The sequence below is a fragment of the Myxocyprinus asiaticus genome, chromosome 10, assembly GCF_019703515.2.
Source record: "Myxocyprinus asiaticus isolate MX2 ecotype Aquarium Trade chromosome 10, UBuf_Myxa_2, whole genome shotgun sequence".
Classification (NCBI taxonomy): Eukaryota; Metazoa; Chordata; class Actinopteri; order Cypriniformes; family Catostomidae; genus Myxocyprinus; species Myxocyprinus asiaticus.
Genome location: NC_059353.1, coordinates 42,902,471 through 42,926,214, shown reverse-complemented (window position 1 = coordinate 42,926,214; position 23,744 = coordinate 42,902,471). Strand labels below are relative to the sequence as shown.

General features: G+C 37.3%; 1 protein-coding gene across 2 annotated transcripts in view; it reads left to right on the top strand.

The window, feature by feature from the left end:
• The window catches only part of znf385b (zinc finger protein 385B), a 213,640-nt gene that overhangs the window by 45,486 nt on the left and 144,410 nt on the right, over positions 1-23,744 (top strand). For both annotated transcript variants that reach the window (XM_051709124.1, XM_051709120.1), the window contains exon 2: positions 9,069-9,386. In XM_051709124.1, coding sequence (XP_051565084.1) covers positions 9,071-9,386 — 316 coding nt within the window. In that variant the 5' untranslated portion in view covers positions 9,069-9,070. The remainder of the gene's footprint in view (positions 1-9,068; positions 9,387-23,744) is intronic.

Genomic DNA, 23,744 nt, shown 5'->3' with positions numbered 1-23,744 from the left:
GTTTCTTTGTAAATCATGGGCATATTAAAGAAAATTAAGCATAGGTGCCTTTAACAGAGCATTACAGCAGATCGGGGGCGGATTCTAATCGCAAGTGATCCTCCCTATGCCCGACACACTCCAAAGTGCAGAGCCCTTGAAGTGGGTACTCTGAAGGGAACACGGAATTACTGTATAAATGTTCCCTTCGTCTTGTGGAAGGACCCATTCATTTTCTCACTTTCGTTTGGAACGAGCTTTCGCGTGGCGTTCCCTCCCGCAGCAGTGCGCTTTGAAGGAGCAAAAATGTTGTTTTGAATTCGCCCCAGAGCATCGAAGTGGCGTCACGGAGCATCAGCTATTTTTTTTATTCTGTTTGTGCTTCATACAGTTACAAGTGAAACACGACAGAAGATATCTGTTTGCAGCATATACACTCTAAAAGCTTTTTTCTATATTAATTTAATATGTGAGTGAAATAATGTGTTGTTTTCTATTCGCAAACTTTCCGATTGACACGATGATTTGACCGTATGTTTGACAGTTTGTGCACAGTAAATAATCATATTTCATAAGTTATGGAAACGGAACACTAATTTGTCAGCAAATTAAAAAGCACCTGGTAAGAGTTGGTTATATTGCCTGTATGCATTGTAAAGTCTTTAAAACGACACCCATTTTGTGTTATCGAAGAGAGAAATTATTAATTATTTTGATGATTTTATTTTCATCAGCATAGAACTTCAGAAGTATGCCAAAACATGTTTATGTACAGTGCATCTGGAAAGTATTCACAGCGCTTCACTTTTTCCACATTTTGTTATGTTACAGCCTTATTCCAAAATGGATTAAATTCATTATTTTCCTCAAAATTCTACAAACAATACCCCATACTGACAACATGAAAGAAGTTTGTTTGAAATCTTTGCAAATTTATTACAAATAAAAAACGAAAAAAATCACATATACATAAGTATTCACAGCCTTTGCTCAATACTTTGTTGAAGCACCTTTGGCACCAATTACAGCCTCAAGTCTTTTTGAGTATGATGCTATAAGCTTGGCACACCTATTTTTGGGCAGTTTCTCCCATTCTTCTTTGCAGGACCTCTCAAGCTCCATCAGGTTGGATGGGGAGCGTCGGTGCACAGCCATTTTCAGATCTCTCCAGAGATGTTCAATCGGGTTCAAGTCTGGGCTCTGGCTGGGCCACTCAAGGACATTCACGGAGTTGTCCCGGAGCCACTCCTTTGTTATCTTGGCTGTGTGCTTAGGGTCGTTGTCCTGTTGGAAGATGAACCTTCGACCCAGTCTGAGGTCCAGAGCGCTCAGGAGCAGGTTTTCATCAAGGATGTGTCTGTACATTACTGCATACATCTTTCCCTCGACCCTGACTAGTCTCTCAGTTCCTGCCGCTGAAAAACATCCCCAAAGCATGATGCTGCCACCACCATGCTTCACAGTAGGGATGGTATTGGCCAGGTGATGAGTGGTGCCTGGTTTCCTCCAGACATGACGTTTGCCATTCAGGCCAAAGAGTTCAATCTTTGTTTGAGTCCTTCAGGTGCCTTTTGGCAAACTCCAGGCGGGCTGTCATGTGCCTTTTACTGAGGAGTGGCTTCCGTCTGGCCACTCTATTATACAGGCCTGATTGGTGGAGTGCTGCAGAGATGGTTGTTCTTCTGGAAGGTTCTCCTCTCTCCACAGAGAAACGCTGGAGCTCTGTCAGAGTGACCATCGGGTTCTTGGTCACCTCCCTAACTAAGGCCCTTCTCCCCTGATCGCTCAGTTTGGCCAGCCGGCCAGCTCTAGGAAGAGTCCTGGTGGTTCCAAACTTCTTCCATTTACGGATGATGGAGGCCACTGTGCTCATTGGGACCTTCAATGCTGCAGAAATTTTTCTGTACCCTTTCCCAGATCTGTGCCTCAATACAATCCTGTCTCGGAGGTCTACAGACAATTCCTTGGACTTCAAGGCTTGGTTTGTGCTCTGACATGCACTGTTAACTGTGGGACCTTATATAGACAGGTGTGTGCCTTTCCAAATCATGTCCAATCAACTGAATTTACCACAGGTGGACTCCAATCAAGTTGTAGAAACATCTCAAGGATGATCAGTGGAAACAGGATGCACCTGAGCTCAATTATGAGTGTCATGGCAAAGGCTGTGAATACTTATGTACATGTGATTTTTTTCGATTTTTATTTTTAATAAATTTGCAAAGATTTCGAACAAACTTCTTTCATGTTGTCATTATGGGGTATTGTTTGTAGAATTTTGAGGAAAATAATGAATTTAATCCATTTTTGAATAAGGCTGTAAGATAACAAAATGTGGAAAAAGTGAAGTGCTGTGAATACTTTCCGGATGCACTGTAAGCAGTATCACACTCACAATCGTGCTACATGGCCGTAAATCAGCACTGCTGTGATTACCTATGGCACTCGACCTGCGGCCGAATCACAGCAGTGCTGATGTAGGGCCGTAACGCGCTCTTGCTCGTGTGATATCGTGTGTGACACACACACACACACACACACACACACACACACACACACACACAGTATATTTCTTTTGAATTCGCCATGAAAAGTCACCTAGAAATTTTTTTGTGAGATTCATCCTACTGTTGCCCTGGTGTCTTTTATATATCCACCCGCAATTCCATCTTACAGTCTCTCCCTAGCACACATACTGTACTGTATACACACATATATGCAGCACAACGATGGATATTACATCCACAGCAAGCCCTCTCAAAGGTGCGGCTGACACAGTTGGTATCTTTATGCTCTTTTATCCTCTATCATCCAGCCCAGAAAGCATCCAGCCGTGGCATTAGTGCAGACTGACTAGATTTGCGGTTTTAGCAATATTCAAATTAAAAAGATCTTATAAGTCCTGTTTCCCAGAGTGCACCATTCTTCTTTGTAGCTATCCATTATGCCGGCCATTCAGTTTTAGTGCTTGAGAGGACAGTGGGGAGGCGGGTGTTACTCACTCTTGAAGACCCCCAGACACAAAATAGAGGTTTTCTCATCTGCTGCCACTGACAGATAGCCCCTTCAGTTATGCGAGTGCCTCCCCTGTTGTAGGGGGGAATTTAAATGACTGTGATTTTGCAATGAAAATGAAAAGTAAATGAAAAGATTTTATTAACTGAAACAACAATAAAAAATTACATAATTGGAAAGCCTGAAGCTAAACGAATACATATTCATAACACCAAAACTAACTAAAATAATATTATATAAGCTGAAGTGTGTAATTTTCAATGTAGAAATACTTTCTTTGTCCCAGGATAATATACAGAGATTAACAAGCCATTTGTGGGTTGATTACCCTGAAAAGTGTAAACAGTGTGTCTGTGTCTCAAATTATGCACTATACACGTGCACTTACATTCGTTGTTTTTCAGCTAAAGGAAGGGACTTTTCAAATGCATGTGATGAGTTGCTGCCAGATTTAGCATTTTAGTCAGCCTACGTGCAACACTTATATCTCAAATAACATACATATTAACACAGTGTGGGGTGATAATAAGTCTTTCAAACATTAATATTTTTACCCATCCCCTATCCTCATTATTTTTATTTTCATACATTTTGTTAGATTCAACATATTAAAATAAACAAATTATTTTTGCTTACCCCCTGGAACCTGTTTACGCACCCCCTGGGGTGTGCTTTTCTTCCGGTTGGGAATCACTAACTTACACTTATGGCATAGTAGGGGTGTGCAACGGAGCCATTATCTGTATTTGTATCTGCATCTGTTCATATGACAAAATAATCTGTCTCTGTATTCGGATAGAACCTGGTGTGGGCGGGGCTTAAACCGGATGTGCGTCAAAACTAATGAAAAGCCCTGTTGGAATTTTGGTAGTAAAAATGTACACGGTATGGATTAAAGTGTACGCGTACCTTCACCATAATATGTAAGGAATTTTATAATGGAATTAGCTGCGTTCGACCGCCATTATAAGAAGGATAAATCACAAATAATTAGATTATTTGTCTGAATAAATTTCTCCACCATTAAAATACCACAACGGCTCGTTGAATCCGCTCACAATTTCCATTGTACAGATCTTTGAAATCAAGCCACGAGATTATTTATCAAAATATACCATAGTCAAATTAACTTTGAATACAAACAAGACTTTATTGCTAATCTAACATAAAACTAACTAACACATATAGACAAACATGAAAAACAGGTTGTGAGTAAACTGAACTTGAATGGAAATTATCTGTACAGAGAAAATTAACTTTATGGAGTCTGTAGACAATGCCTTGAGAACCATTGATACTTAATTCAGTCTAACTCAATTTGAAATTGGGTAACTCAAATTATTTTAAAGAGACACCAGTACTTTCAGCAAAGTCTGGAGATGTACTTACGTTTCCTTGCGTTGCTTGATTCTTTGGCTCTTTGTAGAAAGTTCTGGTTGTTCCGTCGATGTTTTGGACCTCTATTAAGATCGTGGATGTCGGGTTGTTGCTGAAATGATGAAGCGGGCTTTGAAGTGAGGCCTTCTGCCAGGAAAACTCACAACTCCCCGTCATGGGTGTGAGTCGTAGTACAGAGAACTCTTTTAGGAACTTTGTGTTCTGAGCTTCTTGAACTCTACATTGTACGGAATTTTAGGGGCACCAGAGTAGGCTACCAGCCACGATGGTAAGAGCGCAGAGGATGAAGAGAGCTGAAGAGGAAGAGAACTGAAGAGAGGGTGTGTCCGAGGCGGGGAGGCTTTTCTACTGTTGAGATTGGCTGCACCCCAAAGGTGTCCTGAGCCAATCAGAAATGTCTTTCACGTGGTCATTTCTGTCCCTCGTTCTGAAGGTGATTGACAGCCTTTGTCTGTGAATACTCCCGTTTCCTGCTCAAAAAGTACGTTTTAATCATACATTTTATAAATCTCAGATACAATATCAAAAATGAATTAACATTCCTGAAATGCAGAAAGAATCTCAGCAATAGTAAAAATTATGTGCTTCATCATGAATGGTTACCATTCTAGTAATATGACATGAATAAAACAAGATTAAAGATTATAATAATCAATTCGTCACTTAGCAAAGTGATTACAGGTCATAACATTATTTTCAGAATTTTCTAGCAAGGCTAAGTATTGTGTACATTGTGGTACAAAAAGGTAGATTCTGTGCATTTTAGAGAGTTACGTCAGCAAAGTACTGTTACTTTGTGTGAAATGTTCATGGATTAAGGTATGTCTTAATATTAGAATTGTGTTGTCCATTGCAAACAGGGTCTCATAAAGGAGCTTTAGCTCTGTGTCTTGTTAATGAGTTTTTAGCATGTGATACAGGAAATGTCTAATTTTTAAGTGGTCGTGTATTACTAAATGAATGAAACAAAGGGATTTCTTTTAGATTTCTGGCATGGGGATTTCTTCAGAAGAGTAGTCTTTAAGTCATGTGATGTCCATTAATGTTCAGGGCATTCCTGATTTACAACCTGGACGAGGAGGAATTTTTGTGTGTCCACAGAACTCTTCTTTGTTCTCAAGACGGTCAACATTAGCCAGATGCTGGTTTTAGCTAGACTCCTTGGAGTCAGCAGAGTAGAGTCTTCAATTTATGACACTGAGGAATTTTAGTGTGACTGCTGGCCTCTGAGCGTGGAAATTAACTATTCTTCTGCCTATAAGACCCTACATCCCATTTTTAAGTATTACTCTTACATTTATAGTTTCTATTAATAAAATATGCCTTGTATAAGCCTTTTTATAATAATAGCCTAACAATAATTATAATAATAATTATTATTATTATTATATTTTTTTTTCTTACCAGATGAAGCTGAATTTGTAGGCTGCATTATCTGTGGAATTTGTAGTGGTTTCTCATGGTATTTCAGATATTAATATCTGCATGAAACAGAACTCGCTTGTCTGTGCATGTATAACAACATTCTGGGGGCAAGAGGTGTCAAGCAAAATGTGAAATGTTAAGCACATAATTTGCAGTGAATAATAAATACAAATTCAAACATTAAAATAAATGAAAATAAAATCAATATTGCCTACAAACAGGTGAAAGTCCCGTAAGCCTAGCAGGATTTTTTTTTACGATAGGACACCATTATTTAGTTAAATAATAATAATAATAATAATGTTAAATTTATATAACATTAGTTATAGAGTTCAAGAACACTTAACATTTTCAAACTGAGCACAGTTCAAAGAAGCAGAAGAAGAAAAAAAGACAGAGTATGTTTCAGTTTCTTTGTTTTACATAAGGAGGAATATTCCTAATAGATGAATACTCTGAGCATTTAAACCTTTATGGAGCATTTTAACTTTTTTCGGAATAAAGTTTTAACCAGTTAATTACCTTAATCACTGATGTAGTGTAAATGTGGTCAACTTTAAGAGACGGATCACGAGCTCCGACTTGAAATCATCACTTCAGGTCAGAAAATTAACATTGCGCTCTGGTTTAGGCTATAAATAGATACATGAGAATCACATGTGAATAGTAAGGTACATTAACATAGACATTTCAAGAAGTGGAAAGTGCATATGATGTCGTATTTTAGTTAATGTTACACTTGACAAGCTCCAGACGTGCACAATTTACAGAGGCCGCAAACGGAGTCGAGACCGCAGCCATCCGATCTGAAATCACAAAATACGCATTTTCATTCACAAGGTTTATACTTTAGAAATATTGGCTGCACAGATTCATAAATTCATTGTAATTTTGGATATCTTTATTTAAAATGTTGCTTCATCTTTGTGCTTTTTATATTATTAGGATGAATCCATTATTCACTTTGAAGTCATTATTCGTGCCTTTCCGAATAAGGTATTTGGCTTCAGGCACATGCCTATGGCATAGAATAGTGTATAAGTATGCAATGTGGGATACAGCTTGGGCCCTGTGGTGCTTTCAAAACATTGTTTTATAGCGACTGTACTTCAACTAATGGCGTAAATAGAGGCTTTTCTTTTACCATTTATTTCTATTCGGTTTGATGACGCTGGTTACGCAGAAACTACATGATGAGGAAAAACCATCGAAAATGCTTTGAAACCAGCAATTGGTATGGTATCCATCAAGGCTACATGACTGATTGTGTTCAAACTGAAATCGCAATATGGTCTTGCACGATTACTAAACCTTAAAAGCTTAAAAATAGACTGTATTCAGCGATTCAGTTAGCGCTTCAGTCAGCATTGTGTAAGCAAGCGGCATCCTCTTGCGGTCTGGACGGCACTATATGTTATTCATAGCACCACAATAGAACTTAAAAGGGCGTTTTGATCCTTTGGTAACTTTTATTTTTCCATTGATGTGGCCGACATCGCCGTGGAATTTCCCAACATATGGATAATATGAATATGTGGTTGTGATGTTCTATTATATATAGTACAAGCATGTAAAATGTGAGTTCTGTTGTTTGAACTGCAAAAACATAAGTGCAAAAATGTTTTAGAAGTACAAAATAATCTTTTTACGCATTAATAATCATCCTTTGGTATTTGGTTATTTTTCAATAAATATATATATTTTTATATTTTTATCTACTATTTATATTTCATTGTGGCTCCTTTAAAATGTTGGCCTATCATGTGTTCAACAGATCCAATCCATGATCAATAAAAATGATTTATTTTAGAATAATTAAAAGTTTTTGTATCTCTTTGTACATTTTAAAAACATAATTTGAGAGCAAAACAGTGATCTGATGACAAAATAAGGTAAGTGGCGAAGTATTGGTATCGGTATCGGACAGTAGTTTTTTTTGTTGTTAAAATCGGCATTGGCCAAATTGCTGCATCCCTAGAAAAAACGAATCTAACAATCACAGAGTGACAACTAATGAAAACTAAACTAAATTGAAAGTGCAAATAAAAAAAATTAAAAAAATCATAGCTATAATAACCCTGCCTGGAACAACATTCCTGTTAAAGAAACATATAGCAGTCCTAACTCTATCCCTACCCCTAACTATAGCCAGAACTATATCCTGCCCCTGAAATCAGAGAGAAATTAAAGGTTGATACAAATGGTTTAATTAGTTGATACGAATGAAGACCCTAACCTTAGCCCTAAGCTTAAAATCGGATTGGTTGATAGGAATGCTGTTTAACGACCGAAAGGAATATTGATTAAGGAATATGTGCTACTTAGCAAAATCACAGTCACCAGAGTGTTTGCCTGGCTTACTCTCTCCTCTCTGAGCTGACGCCATCCTCCTCGGTTGTGTAAGACCCATGGGCTCAAGACATGAGTTGGGTCTCTTTGCAAAGGTAACAGATGGGCACAGGAGGTCAGTCCGCAGTGCTGTGCCCACTCCACAAGTGGGGAAGCTTGGCTTGAGCGTATAGAGGGAGGAGTCAGCACACAGGGAGAGGAGAACATTCAGCCACCCGTGTAGCCCACACAAGTGCTCCAGACATTCATGCTCACACATAGCCTCTACCTCTGTGGTTTTAGGATGTTAACTCTCCCCACCTGTTTCCAGAGCTCTGTGTGGGGTGATGCTGAATTCAAAATGTGAGTCACCAGAGTGCAATCTGGGTCAAGGTTGTTAGAAAGGGTTGTTATAGTTTTTAATAATTAATTTTGTTTTCAATTTAGTTTACTTTGTTTTTCACGGTGATAGTTTTTTATTAGTTTTAGTTTTTTTGTGTGTGTTTTCATAATTTATTTTGCAGTATATTTAGTATTTTAAGGCTGCCAAAGATATTGCGTTTCTGATATCATTTAGGCTAAATATGTTTAAAGGCATTACATTTCCCAGTGCCACCTAGTGTACTGCTATCTAGTGGCATTTTCATGTTTAATAAATGAGGGTTGTAAATGTTATTATATACTATAATGATATAATAAAAAAATACAATTTGTTGTGCTTTATTGTATTTTAGTTAGTTTTGTTATCATAAAAATCGAATTGAGTTTAGTTTCAGCTTTTCTAATTATGGTAACGGTAATTGAATGGAAGTAAATGAAAATGTTTCATTTTGTTTTCATTTTAGTTTCTATTAGCGATAATAACACCAATCTTATTTGGATTAAACACTTTCTACGCTTCTAATCCCTTTGCTCTCTCGCAGGTATGAAGACTCCCTTGAGTCCCACCCAGCTGATTGAAAATGGACAGCTGTGTTTCACATTCCCAGGCTGTATGGAGGTAAAGGATCCAAGTAACCCCGGCACAGACATGCAGCTGCAGCAGGAGAAGAAGAAGCTGCTCTACTCCCTCTGTGAAGTCTGCAACATCCAGCTGCACTCAGCTGCGCAGGCGCAGATCCACTATAACGGCAAGTCACACCTCAAAAGGGTCAAACAGTTGAATAATGGAGAACTGCCCACAGCGAGTGTCAGCACGGCCCCTGCTCCTCTCCATTCTCTCACCAGCAGTGCCAGTCAAGGTAAGACCTTTCGGTCTCAGCAGACCACCGTCATCCCCTCGCCAGGGGAGATAATCCCCCTGTGTATCTACTCGATGCCTTGAAATGGCATGCCTTTCTCTGTGCAGGCATAAACAGTTCTGACGGTAATGCACCCTGAGTTAGCATTTGACTCAGATGCCTGGGTTGTCATTTCTTGTGGTGTTTCTAAGGAGGTGTTTTTAGTCATTTATTTTCAACAGCAAGAAGCCATTTAGCAAAGCAAGAGCACGCTTAAAGCAATCTAATGGCAGGGACAATTTTGCTTAAGAGTACAAAGGTGACAGCTCATGGTTCATTCTTTGCAGGTTTTCAACCCACAACCTTCCGCTTTCTGGCCCTAAGCTTTAGCCACTATGCCACACCACTTTCACCACTGTGGTAAACAACCTTTGTTTAGAGGTCTTGCTCTCACGTGAGAGCCAGTGTCAGAAATAACCTTTTTAAGGCGTAATATTTGCCCTTTGGAATTGATTTTCAAGGGCATATTTTACTTTTTGCAAGGGCATTTTTTATACTTCAGTTAAATCAATTAACTGAAATAAATTCTTAATCTGAACAATTATTGCAGCTACCAAGGATGGTTATGGCCCAGGCCAATGAGGCCAGTGTCCCAGGACTGCTGGCTACCAGGGACCTTGAGCTGAGAGGCCCCCAGTAGCCCAAGTAGTTATTAAAGTAGTCATTTAATTATACAGATTGATGAACAGTTTTTAATTGTGTGCCAATAATATAATAAAAAAACAATAAAATAACTATATAGAAATTTAAGATGCATATAAATAGCACAATTATGTTAAAAAATAAAGATCCCCATACAATTAATATTGATGTTATTGATAACGGCTTAGTTGGTCGAGGAGTGTGAGTTACACATTTAGTGGTAAGGTGATCAGTGTTTGAATCAAATTTAGCATTTTTAATAACGCAAGTAGCATGGGGCACATTTTAGTCACTTTCTGTAGCATTTTTGCTCTAAACACTGGTTAATTTTTGACCCTGGTGACTTGTGCACCCTCAACAACCTGTCGACTTCTATAACAAATTTGGTCTCTGATGAATAATGCTACATTCTCACTAAGACCCTCAAGAATAGCATGTCTGGTTAACACACCCATGGTGGTGCTGGCATATGTAACTGGTGCGATTGGCAGCACATACACTTTACCAATAAGTGACAGTTTATCAGTGTGTTCACAGTCTGGTTGGTGGGCAGAACAAAGCTGTTTGCGCTGTTGAGAAAAACAAAGTTGTACCTGTATTCATGGCTCAGTTAGCAGTTGAATCTTGATGACATTTTGGAGTTGGATCCAGATGCATGCCAGGTTACCTCCATATTTAAACAAACATGGAATTATTTTGTGTGTTACCAGGGAAACATTTTAGGTTGCCTTGATGAAAGATGGACAGAAGAACTGTGAGAAGTTGGTGCTAGAATGGCAGGGAGATTCTGGCTTCCAGCAGCAGAGTGTCAGACTGGTGGTGACCAAACATTCATTAGACTGGTGGAAAAGTAGCATACAGGCTACAGACATTATACAGGCTTACTGTGCTGGAGTCCATTGGAAAACTGTGTGTATATGTGTGTGTATGTGTGTGTATGTGTGTGTATGTGTGTGTGTATGTGTGTGTGTAGTGTGTGTGTGTGTGTGTGTGTGTGTGTGTGTGTGTGTGTGTGTATGTGTGTGGGTGTCTTTTGTGACTCTTATGTGGGAATGGCTGAAGCAAAATGGAAATTTTTATTCAGGTTAAAGAGCTTATTGCGCTATTAGAAAGTCTGCTATGTTACAATGACTTTCATAAATCTCTGTATGCTGGTAAAATAATCTGTACTTTCCATATGAAGAATCCCAGATATTATTTTTTTTCTACCATGATGTCTTTCAAGGCAAGTCAGTCCATTCGGCGGCCATCTTTGGATACCTGGCTGTAAAACTATTTTCTATGTAAACAAGAGGCATAAATGTACAGCTCCCGTTGACTTGAATGGGCAAATCTCCAAAATCTCCAAATGGTTGGTCAAGGTTATAATCAAAGAACATATTTAAAATCAGCGGTAAAATCTGACAACAATGGTATCATAAATTTGCTTCTTTAGCTCAGATTACACTAAAAAACACTATTTTTCATGATGGTTCAGCTAATGCGGATGCATGCTCTTGAGTTTACTGACAGGCGATGTCTGTATCGGAAAGGCGAATTACTCTTTTTTTTTTTCCTGTAAGGCAGGACTTCCTCTTCTGCATCCATTGGCTGTTGGGTGGTCCGATTGATCATTTGCTAAGTCCTGCCTTAAAAGTGTTTTTTAACCAATCCTTCTTAGCAATTGTTGCCAGGCCGCCATTACTCTGACAAGCGTTTGCTACTTTCCAATGAGAGTCTACAGGAGTGGTGTGTGTTTGAGTAGTTTTAAGCAGGATTTTATCAAAATGATCCAAAAAAATGTCAAACACGATGTTGCCGTGTCACTTATATTATTGACATGAAGTACCCAGAGAGGATACACACAGTATTTTTCTTTCTTTCTTTAAAAAAAAAAAAAACTAAATAAATGTCAGGAAGAGCATACTATAAAATATTAGCTACTAGAGATGTTAACGTCTGGCTTTTTTAAGCTGCGTGTCTTCTCTCGTCTGTAATGCTCCACATTAGACAGCATAAACTACTTTGGAGAAAAAGTATCAAAATGTACAATTAAGACACCTTTGTCTCTATGATTTTCTAGCACCGCATCTCAGATGAAATATCAGTTAGCGCATTTGCTGCATGTAAAGACCTTTACCAGTGTTCTTACCAGCTTATCCAAGTTTGCAAGTCTGTTAACGTTTTGACGTCAAAAGCAGAGAATTATCTGATGATTTAAAATCCCATGTAAATGTGGTTTTCTTGCTATGTTGGATTTTTGAAATAAGCTGATTTTTGGTAGTTATCAGCAGTTTGGTGTGCATCTAAATGCAGTCAGTGTCAAAAGAGAGTGATGTCACTTCATTAACCCTTTAAGCTCCAAGGGTGTTTTTAAAGATTTACTATTTCATTGGCATACCCAAAATACAAATAGGCTGGTTGTATTCTACTATTTTTAAGAGCTTTCCAACAACATACAGTATGACACAAGGATATTTGATGAGTTTCATTTTTTTAACTGATTACAATAATATGTACAGTGCAAATGTTTTCATAAATGATAAAAACGGAACACTTCTGGTTTGTCTGCTAATTTCAAAGCATTTATTCAGTTTTGGTCATAATGCCTACAATACCTATTTTGAGTTGGCCAAGACTGTAGTTATTAATATTTTGACAATTCTTTTTTTATTGCAGGCTTAAAGGGTTAACTTCAAATAACATTAACTACTATTTCTGTACGCGTTGTCACTACTTTTGTTTTTCAGGTGTGAATTCAGTTGTCACTTGTGTAAATAACTGAACTTAGTGTTTACATTACAGGATTAAATGCTCAGGAAAGGAGAGACAACCACATTTACCTGCAGTGTGTACAAGGAGAGTGGTGTCTCAGCTTGTTATTTATACTGTAATGTAAATGTAAGTACGTTTTTCACTTGCTCGTCAGCTTATACTGTATATTTCACTGTTTTTATGTACAGTATGTCAGCACTTGCGTGAGTGTGAATGACATATATTATGTAAGTTTGATTATTTTGATGTTTTTTTTTTTTAAAATGTGAAAAACAGAGATGCTGTTTTATCTGCTTCCAACAGCTGCTGCTTCTGCAGGGATGACTGTGAGTGAGAGACCATGTGGTTTCACCTCTTCACCTCTTAAGCATATACACTGGCAGCCAAAAGTTTGGAATAATGTACATATTTTGCTTTTTTGGAAGGAAATTGGTACTTTGATACACCAAAGTGGCATTCAGCTGATCACAAAGTATAGTCAGGACATTACTGATGTAAAAAACAGGACCATCGCTATTTGAAAAAAGTAATTTTTGATCAAATCTAGACAGGCCCCATTTCCAGCAGCCATCACTCCAACACCATATCCTTGAGTAATCATGCTAAATTGCTAATTTGGTACAAGAAAATCACTTGCCATTATATCAAACACTGCTGAAAGTTATTTGGTTCATTAAATTATGCTTAACATTGTCTTTGTGTTTGTTTTTGAGTTGCCACAGTATGCAATAGACTGGCATGTCTTAAGGTCAGTATTAGGTGTAAAATGGCAAAAAAGAAACAGCTTTCTCTAGAAACTCATCAGTAAATCATTGTTTTGAGGAATGAAGGCTTTACAATGCTTTAAATTGCCAAAAAACTGAAGATTTCATACAAAGGTGTACACTACAGTCTTCAAAGACAAAGGACAACTGGCTCTAACAAGGACAGAAAGAGATGTGGAAGGCCAGATGTACAACTAAACAAGAGGATAAGTACATCAGAGTCTCTAGTTTGAGAAATAGATGCCTCACATGTCCTCAGCTGACAGCTTCATTATATTCTACACGCTCAACACCAGTTTCATGTACAACAGTAAAGAGAAGACTCGGGTGCAGGCCTTATGGGAAGAATTGTGAAGAAAAAGCCTCTTTTGAATCAGAAAAACAAAAAGAAAAGGTTAGAGTGGGCAAAGAAACACAGACATTGGACAACAGATAATTGGAAAAGAGTGTTATGGATTTTAATCCCATTGAGCTTTTGTGGGATCGGCTAGACTGTAAAGTGTGAGAAATGCCCGACAAGACAGCCACATCTATGGCAAGTGCTACAGGAAGTGTGGGGTGAAATGTCACCTGAGTATCTGGACAAACTGACAGCTAGAATGCCAAGGATCTGCAAAGCTGTCATTGCTGCACGTGGAGGATTTTTTGATGAGAACTCTTTGAAGTAGTTTAAGAAGTTCTGAAATTTTTTTTCAAATTGTAATAGTAATTTTTCACGTTATTAATGTCCTGACTATACATTGTGATCAGCTGAATGCCACTTTGGTGAATAAAAGTACCAATTTCTTTCCATAAGAGCAAAATCTGTACATTAATCCAAACTTTTGGCCACTAGTATACCTGGGGCAGGGACAAAAAAGGACAAAAAAGCACAATAAAAGTAGTTGATATGACTTGTGCGCTGTGTTCCAATTCTTCTATAGCCATACGATAAAAATAGCCAACATATATTTTGACACAAGCTATAGTATGTTTTCAAAAGACTTGGAATATAATGCGTGAAGTGCTTTGAGTACTTTTATGATACTTTCATGGTGCTTTTTTGTCTATTTTGAAGCATGATATTCCGTGGTCATAATGAATTGTCGTTGTATGGAAACGATCTGTGTGAACATACTTCCACAGAAAAATTACTGACAAACTATTTTATTTTTTATTTTTTTATTATCCCCTTTTTATCCCGATTTGGAATGCCCAATTCCCACTACTTAGTAGGTCCTCATGGTGGTGCGGTTACTCTCCTCAATCCGGGTGGCTGTGCATGACACTGCAGAGACTCACAGCACTAGAGGCTCATGCTATTCTCCGTGATCCACGCACAACTTACCACGCGCCCCATTGACAGCAAGAACCACTCATCGCGACCACGAGGTCTCTACCCTCCCTAGCAACCGGGCCAATTTGGTTGCTTGGGAGACCTGGCTGGAGTCACTCAGCACACCCTGGATTCGAACTTGCAACTCCAGGGGTGGTAGTAAGCGCCAAAATCGCTGAGCTACCCAGGCCCCACTGACAAACTAGTTTGAATGTTTTTTGTTGTTATTTTGCATGTTGCCTGTAGGACAGGGATGTTCTGCATGTTTGTGTTTTTTAGTCTCAGCAAAACGTCACATTTTTCACACTGGATTGCGAGATTTATTGAAATATTCAGCAAAAGGTATGTGTAAATTATAAGTGTCACTTGTGTCACATCTGTCAGAAAACAAGTCATAAAAGCTTTCATATTATCGAGGCCTTTCCTTAACGCTCCATGACACCACACATTCAAATAAAAAAAGCCAGACTTTGATGTATATGCTGAAGGAATTTCTCTCTCACTCACTTTATCTGTTGGTATGGATCTCATAGTGTGTGTGTATGTGAAAAAATGTATGTGTTGATGTTAAGTGCTTGTGATTGAATCTGCAGGCAGGATCATTGGTTCTGAATCTTTAAACAGACTGCCCATTATTTGGTGTAGTCTGAGCCGGACATATGTAATTACAGCAGGGAGGATATGCCGAGCTTTACCACTGTGTCCTGTTGACTGACAATAGATCAGGCCTGCTCAAACTGTCGGGCCACTTAGGGAAACTGAGCAGCTCACTACTTTCATCTGTGCGTTAACTTTGATGGATAATTAAGACTATTTCTGCAAATGTGGCACATTTATTCACTATATATACTGGATTGCTTGGTATTCACTGTGTGTGTGTGTGTGTGTGTGTGTGGGCTGGTTTGGGTGGTTTAAGAGGACATTTTTTTAAGTTACAAACTGGTAATTACAAGGGTATTATGCTATAAATATGGCTTATGAGGACATTTCTAGTGTCCCCTAATTCAAATCACTTAAAAAACATGCTAAATGCTGTTTTTTTGTTTGTTTGTTTTTTGAAAATGTAAAAATGCAGAAAGTTTTTTGTGAGGGTTAGGTTTAGGGTTAGGGTTAGGGTTAGGGGATTCAATCTATAGTTCTTACAGTATAAAAATCATTATGTCTATGGAGAGTCCTTATAAGGATAGCTGTACCAACATGTGTGTGTGTGAGTGTGTGTGTGTGTGTGCATTTGGCCCCAAAAAGTATTTGGACACTGTTGAAAGGACTATATCAAATCTTGAATATTTGGTTTCATTCTTGACTTTTGATAATTAATTCACACTTAAAAATGCATTAATGTTGTCGCATTAGATGACAGAATATCAAATCAAGTGTCATACTTGATATGCATATGTTTTTAGGTTTTCTCAGAATTAAATTATTTGTAACCAAGCCTGGCTCCACAGCTGGCCTTGGGTGGGCTTGGCCCACCTTGACAATCACACCCACCCCTCCAGCTGTTCAGTCCATCTGGAGGGTCCTATGGCCCGCCTTACATTTTAGAGCTGGAGCTAGGCCTGAACCAATTTGTTCCACTGTGATTTTGTGTGGCTGTATGATGTCAGTTTCCTCAAGTTCATACAGGTGTCCTAGTAGAGTAATCAAAGGTGTAGTCCAGCACAGTAACTATGAACATGTTTCACTAAAGTTTGGCAACCAGAAAGTGTCCAAATACTTATTTGTCTTAATTTTGCATATCATACCTACTGTATCTATTGTTTTATCATTTGAAACCTTACACATTTTTGTGAAATTTTTTGCTTGATAATGGGTTTGTGCCAACTTTCTTGCCAATGCCACTTGGTTTGACATTTTGTCGTGTACTTGTAAAGACATTAATTCACATTTTAAAGTGTGGTTTAAGTGTTCACATACTTCTTGGAGCCACTACATAGGCGCATGTGTGTAAGTGAGTGTATAGATGTGTGTGTGTGTGTGTGTGTGTGTGTGTGTGTGTGTGTGTGTGTGTGTGTGTGTGTTATGCTCTTGTTGTGGTAAAAGCAACAGTGACCACTAGATGGCAGTGCTATCATCTTGAAACATTATTAAGGGGAATTTTTCATCATTACAACCTGTAAACAAAGTCATGTGAGTTCATTGCTGGTAAAGATGGTGATATTTTAACTGCATAGGTAATTGCTAATTGCTATAATATTCATGAACATAATATAGACTGTCAGAGCCATGACCTGGTGGTTAATGCACAGGCTCTGACACATTGAGCCAAGGTGCTCATTAGGGGTGTAAATCGGACGTTTCACCACGATACGATCTTGAATCGATTCTCTTGGCCTGTGATCCGATATTTGCAGGTACTTCAAAGTCTGCCGCGATACGATTTGATTCAGGGGCCTGCGATCGATATTCCAATATTATGTGCCTATTTTACACAATCAATTAAAAAAAAATGTTTGCCCTCAAATGCAACCAAAATATAATTTGATTATTTTATTCAGCTCTCTGTATATACATTGGGGGCATCCACAACAAAATAAGGTACTTCAGACGTTGAAGTGATCATCACAAATTTTTCAGATTAGTCCAATTCAAAATACTTGAATACCATGACTTGTTTCCAACTATCCGTGCTATCCATGGTTTTCTTGTCTACAACTTCCACAGCTGTAATGAAAAAGTGTGTTACAGTTAACTGGGATAAATGTTAGTAAGGGTGTCGATGTGTAGATGTGTAAAGTCTCATAACTAATGCTGGAGCTCATGTGGGTGATTTCCTCTTAGTTTCACACAAAACTTTATTTTTCTCTTAATAGCCCACACCAGTCTACTCACACTCCATCTGAAGTATGTAAAATCAAACAAACATTCACAGTTTGAATGTGACAGTTGAATGTGGCCCAGATTTTCTTTTTCCTCACATGTGATACACATCCGTATTTTTTGGATGACCGTGTGAACAGCAAAAAATATTTTGAGACAGACAATATACTGACTGGAATCACTTTCATAAATGGAAATTAATATGGTACGTATCTGATTTTTTTGCAGTGTGACTTCAGTGTGAACAGTCAGGTCGGAATTGATGGAAATTTTACATCAATCAAACTTCATAATTGAGGGCTTCATTTACCCCTGTTATGAATTGTAAAATCATTTATGAATTGCACCACATTACATTAGTATTATGTGGAGGGCCAGATTACTCTAAATTAAATCATTAAATAGATATTTAAACATTTAGACTAAAAAAACATGAAATACTTAATGACATCGTGAAAAAAATAATAAAATCGTTAAATTAAACATTCAATCACTAAATAAACAAATAATGTCCCTTGATATCCCTTCATTTTAGCCCTAGTTTGTCCTTTTTCATTTTAGCATTACTTTTAGGTTGATTTTTCACTTAAGTATGAGCTTCATTTTCATTTTTAGTGTTATGGTTATCGGCACGTCACTCAATGACAGTGGGCATACAAGGGACATTTTTTATTTTATTTTTTTTAATGATTTCATCTTTTTTTAAACAAATGTAGTATGTATTTAATTATTTCTGTATTTACTTAATGATTTAATTTGGAGTAATTTGGCCCTCCATGGTATTATTGACTAGATTTAGACAACGAGTTTAGGTCTCAAATACCTTGAACAGTCACAGTAGAAGTTAAACTGTTAATGCTAATTCACAGATTTAAGACTGAAAGTCCAAACTTCTAATTTCACATAATAACCAAGTATGCTATCACATTAAATAATATCATGAAATTATATCACTTTATATATAAAGTACTCAGTACCAGTATATCAAACAACTTATAGGCTTAATCATAGACCCCTGCAGATAGAGTACAGACATCAGAAAAGTTTTTTAGGAAATTTAACTTGCGTTATGGATGTGACAAAAATGGACATGAGTTTTTGGGAGACAACACACTTTATAAAAACTCTGTGAGTTGAAATGCGCAATCCAGAAATAGTAATATCCACCAAATGTAGAAGGTTTGGCACACCTAAGAACATATCATATTTATTTTTTATTCATTTTCATTTTCACATAAATGGGGAAAAAACGGCATTACAGACGTGACATCTCTTTGTTACGGACGTGACAGTAGTGAAAGCAGCACTTACATCATGAGGAAAAACCATCCAGAACATTTTCAAATCTGCAGACTTAAACCACTGAGACATATTATATTATGTTATAATATCCATCAAGGCTGCATGATGAATTGAAATAAGATTGAAATCGCCATTTTTCCATGGTATGGTTGATATTTTCGTGGAATTGTCTGGCGTTTGGTGAAATGTGGTTGCCTGACAGTGATGTAGACTCAGTTGATGATTCATGACATGTGCGAGAGGTACAGCCATCTCCAGAATGAAACATTAATGGCCTCTATTGAAAGATTTACACTATTAAGAGCAGAAGCGTGTGATGCAGCAATCTCATACACTTCTGATGGCGGCTTGCGTCTTGTGGGAAAATTACGCTCTCAGAATCCAGCTGTGAGAACATGACACTCTGGATGCTCCCTTCATGACTGTTCACATCAAACACATAGGCCTCCTTTACACTGCCATTAATGTGCATTTTGTATCCTGGGGCCGTATTCACAAAACGTTCTTAAGAAGAAAATTCTTCTTAACTACCATTTTCCACTTAATTTCTAACTTAAGAAAAAAGTTCCAAATATTTTGAATTCCTGAAAAAAAAAACTTCTCAAGAAAGTTCTTATCTTTTTTCTTAATATTGTTCTTGAGAAAAAACGTAAGAAGCATTCATATTCTCAAAAAAAAATGTTCTTAGAAGTTGTCATAAATAACATCTTACGGTTAGGATAATCTCACAGTTGTCTTAATTTCTAAAAGGTAAGATGTTTAATGAAATATCTGGGTTGTTTTAAATGTGATGCATTCTTTCATGTTGAGTCTGAAGTCGCAATGTGCTTTTTATGTAGAAATGTGATTTTAGACCAAAACACGTTTCTGACAATTTGTGATTAATTATATTTTTATTTTCAGCTTTCAAACCATGTAAATGTTATCACCAAATTCAAACAATAAATGTTGTTTTGAAGCTTCTTAACGTGGTGACCAATCAAGCTACTTAAAATGGATGCGCTGCATATAGCGCTCTCTTTCCACAATCTTTAGAGTTCATAGAAACATAATAATTATAACATTAGAAAGCTGAGACTTTCTTTTTCACCCCCCCATCCACATCCCTATCGGAGCTGGCCACAGCAGAGACAGCCTCTGCCACCATTTCCCATTTACCCGCCTCTTCATTTCCAAAGTGATATAATTATCAAGTTTCCCAAGGAGAACATTTTCCTTACAGTAATTTGCTCAAGAACCTCTTGTCGACTGTTTCTTTTCCTCCGGTTAGCAGCAAGTAAATTCTCCTATGATGGTTAATGTCATTAAACTAACACATCTCATGCACTTTACATAAAATGTAAAAAAAAAAAAAAAAATGATTGCGAGGTGCTTGCTATTTAAATATAAATAAATAAATATATATTAAAAGATCCATTTATTGTTACGATTTACCAGTGTTGAAGTATTGAATTTGTTGTAGGCTATTAGACAAGGCAACTCCATTAGCAGACTGATCAGACAATGTCAAAGTCTTTTTATTCTTAAGAAAAAAATTAAGATGTTCTTAAGAAAATATTTGAGAACATCATAAGAATTTTTCAAGAATTGCACTTACGAACGTTACGAAGTCTTCTTATAATTTATCCTAAGAACTTTCTTAAATTTTTTTCTTAAGAAAATTTTTTTTGTGAATCAGGCGCCATGTATCTGAATATTCGTTAGCTGGACTGTATTTGCGCCTTTGATCCAAAGCATCTCCCTCTTACCTGCGCGAAATGGAAATTACATTCACCTATTACTTACGTAGTTGTTTGCAGATTACAAAGCACATTAGCATTTACAGCTCAGACGATTCAGTCACGTTTACTAATAATTGGGTACATGTTGCATACTTATGTGCACAGTTTTTACGCAAAGTTTCCGCTGGATTCTGAGCACATAAATTAAATCCTTGTTCTAATGAGAGATTTCGACACTTGGTTTAGATTGTGTTCTATATTTTATCCTAAATGTGAAATACATTTAAGTGCTAACTTATTGATGAATCATGATTTCTGTGTGAAAATATTTGCAACTTGCATGCACAGATAGTGAGTAAGACCCTTGGGTGCATTTACACTTGGCTTGTGCGATCTGATTGTGATCGGATCAACGAAAGCACATGTTAATGTCAGGTGTAAAGGAGGCCTATATACAGTACATGAGCCTCAACAGGTGAAATTGAAAAAAGGAAATGCATCCTTTTGCTTTGTTCACTTTTTCATCTCCTGTTGCATGTGAAATTATGCAAATTTTCAGATCCAATTTTCAATGTGGGTGCAACACTGCATGGACTATTTGCTATTCAAACGCCATCAGACGCTTCCTGTCGAACAGACAGAGAGTGAGAGAACCCGACAGGCATTTGATAAGTCCAGGATGGCCGGCTTGTTTCCCTGTGGTATTCCACTGGTCCGTGTGACGTGATGCTTTTTTGTCTTCATCTGTTAATTTATTCAAAAATGCTTTCAATTGCAATTCATTCAGACGACACATTGAATGCTCCTCTTTTTTGATGAACAATTTTTCAAAAGCTATATTCATTTTTATTGTGTGTTTGTGTGTGTGTGTGTGTGTGTGTGTGTGTGTGTGTGTGTGTGTGTGTGTGTGTGTGTGTGTTGATTAACGTCAGAAATGTCTAAACACTTTTGATAATTTTACCCTTTTATAGCATAGCAAATTTGATTCAGGATTTTAAATGTCCAAAAACCTGTGTGGAAATAGCTTTGAAAACTGTTATGAAAATAATGATTAAGATGTGTACACTCATATTCAAGGTGCGAGGAAAATATTTTACTATATGGTTACATTTTTTTTTTCATTTAGTCATTTAGAGTCATTAAATCAAAACATTTAGTTGAAAATGGTATATAAATTTTCCAAAAAATATGAAACCAACATGAAAACAGATTTTTAAAAACTCAGAACATGCATTTTAAACAGTCCAGCCTGTTTAGAACCTTCAAAATATATGGTGAGTAACTGTTTACGTCGCATATACACACACTAAGTTATTCATGGCTGTAAGGGTTTTCAGTGTGCAGCATCGGTTTGCTTGCTTGCTTTGTGTTTGTTTATATTCAGCAGGCACCTTATCTTCATTTGCCTCTGTGACCTCACGCTCTGCATTGTAAAATAAATAGCCTGGGATTAGTTTTGTGCAGCTTTTATTTGAATATGCCATGCCTTGTTCGTGGACTTAAAATGAGTTTGAATAATAGCCTTTATCCCACTGTTTTAAGTTGAAAAATGGACCCATATGTTTGGATGTAAATAAAAGATATTGGTATTTTTGTTCTCCTATATTTAGGATGTTTGTACTTATCATTGTACCACAAATACCTAAAAATACCTTTTGACAAACATAATTTGGTTTCGCATATTTTCACCAAAGACCATTTCAAAACATCAAATCAGTTTGGCTAGACTGACATAAAACCTATTTTTGTGCCACTTCAAAGCTATTATAAGCATATTATTTCCTCTATTCCACTAAAAAATTATTTTATTTACAAATATCGGATGTGTGCATTGATTTCTAGGAACTGTATTTGTTTTAAATAGCCTCTAGCTGTTACATCAAAGCTCGTGATGGCATAAATACTTTAAACTCTCAAAACCAGGAGTATGATTTGTAAACAAAGATCGCAATGCGTCATGTTTGTTTGTGGGTAGGTTATGTTGTAACATAGTTACACCATTGTTTGACTCTTACACCAGCTCTAAAGCCCTTTCCACATCTTACCACACCTCCATTCATCCACTCATTCTTTTAAACTGTACAACAGTGACAATATATTATTTAAATGAAACCATAGAACATGTATCACCTTATCAAAACCCATTACATCACGCCACATCCACAACAGTGACTTTATACGAGAGAAAAGATGTCAGATAATTCTTTGCTAGAGTGAATTGTTTCTGATGGGTGGAAAGAGGACTGGCCCTTTCTGTATTCATGTGTGACTTCTCAGTCAGTGAGCTGGACTGACCAGAGCATGGATACATAAGAGACAGAGAGGAATGCAAATGAGCAACCCTGCAGGAACCCACTCTAAAGGTGTGACATTTCATTAACAATGGTTTAAGCTTAATGGCTTTACCCACTGCATTTCAACAGATGATAGCATGAATAATTTTGTGCGCCGGCAGACTTGTCAATGAGCAGTTGTTAAGTTGCTTATCAATTCGATTTTTTGGTGCTCTTAAACTGGATATGCAATGGATGTGAGTGTGTGCAATAGCTGTCCAAGGGGCCATTCACAAATAATGCGTTCTTGCATTTGAAACAGTCAGATGAAGTAAGGATCTTGAGACACATTATAAAAAGTTGAACTATTTTTATATTAAGACACAGCATTTTAAAAAAAGTAGGTGTACATTGACCAAAAACTAAAACATTGTGCAGCAGAACGTAAAACATGGAAAAAGACAGACATGAATACCTGGCCAACATATTGCAGGAACATGGTCCTTTTGCACATACAGTCCTGTTACGGTGGCTGTAACAAACCTCAGTACTCAAGGGTGTGATAGAGTTACTTTACTGTTAAATGTCTGTGTAATTATACCGGATGTGTTATTATTCAGGTAACTACCTACAGTATAAACATGTTTTTAATATCAAGTTGCTTAACAAGATTGTCTTCAAACTGTTACTCCACCATGACAAGGAATGACAGTAAAAGCTGATTTTTC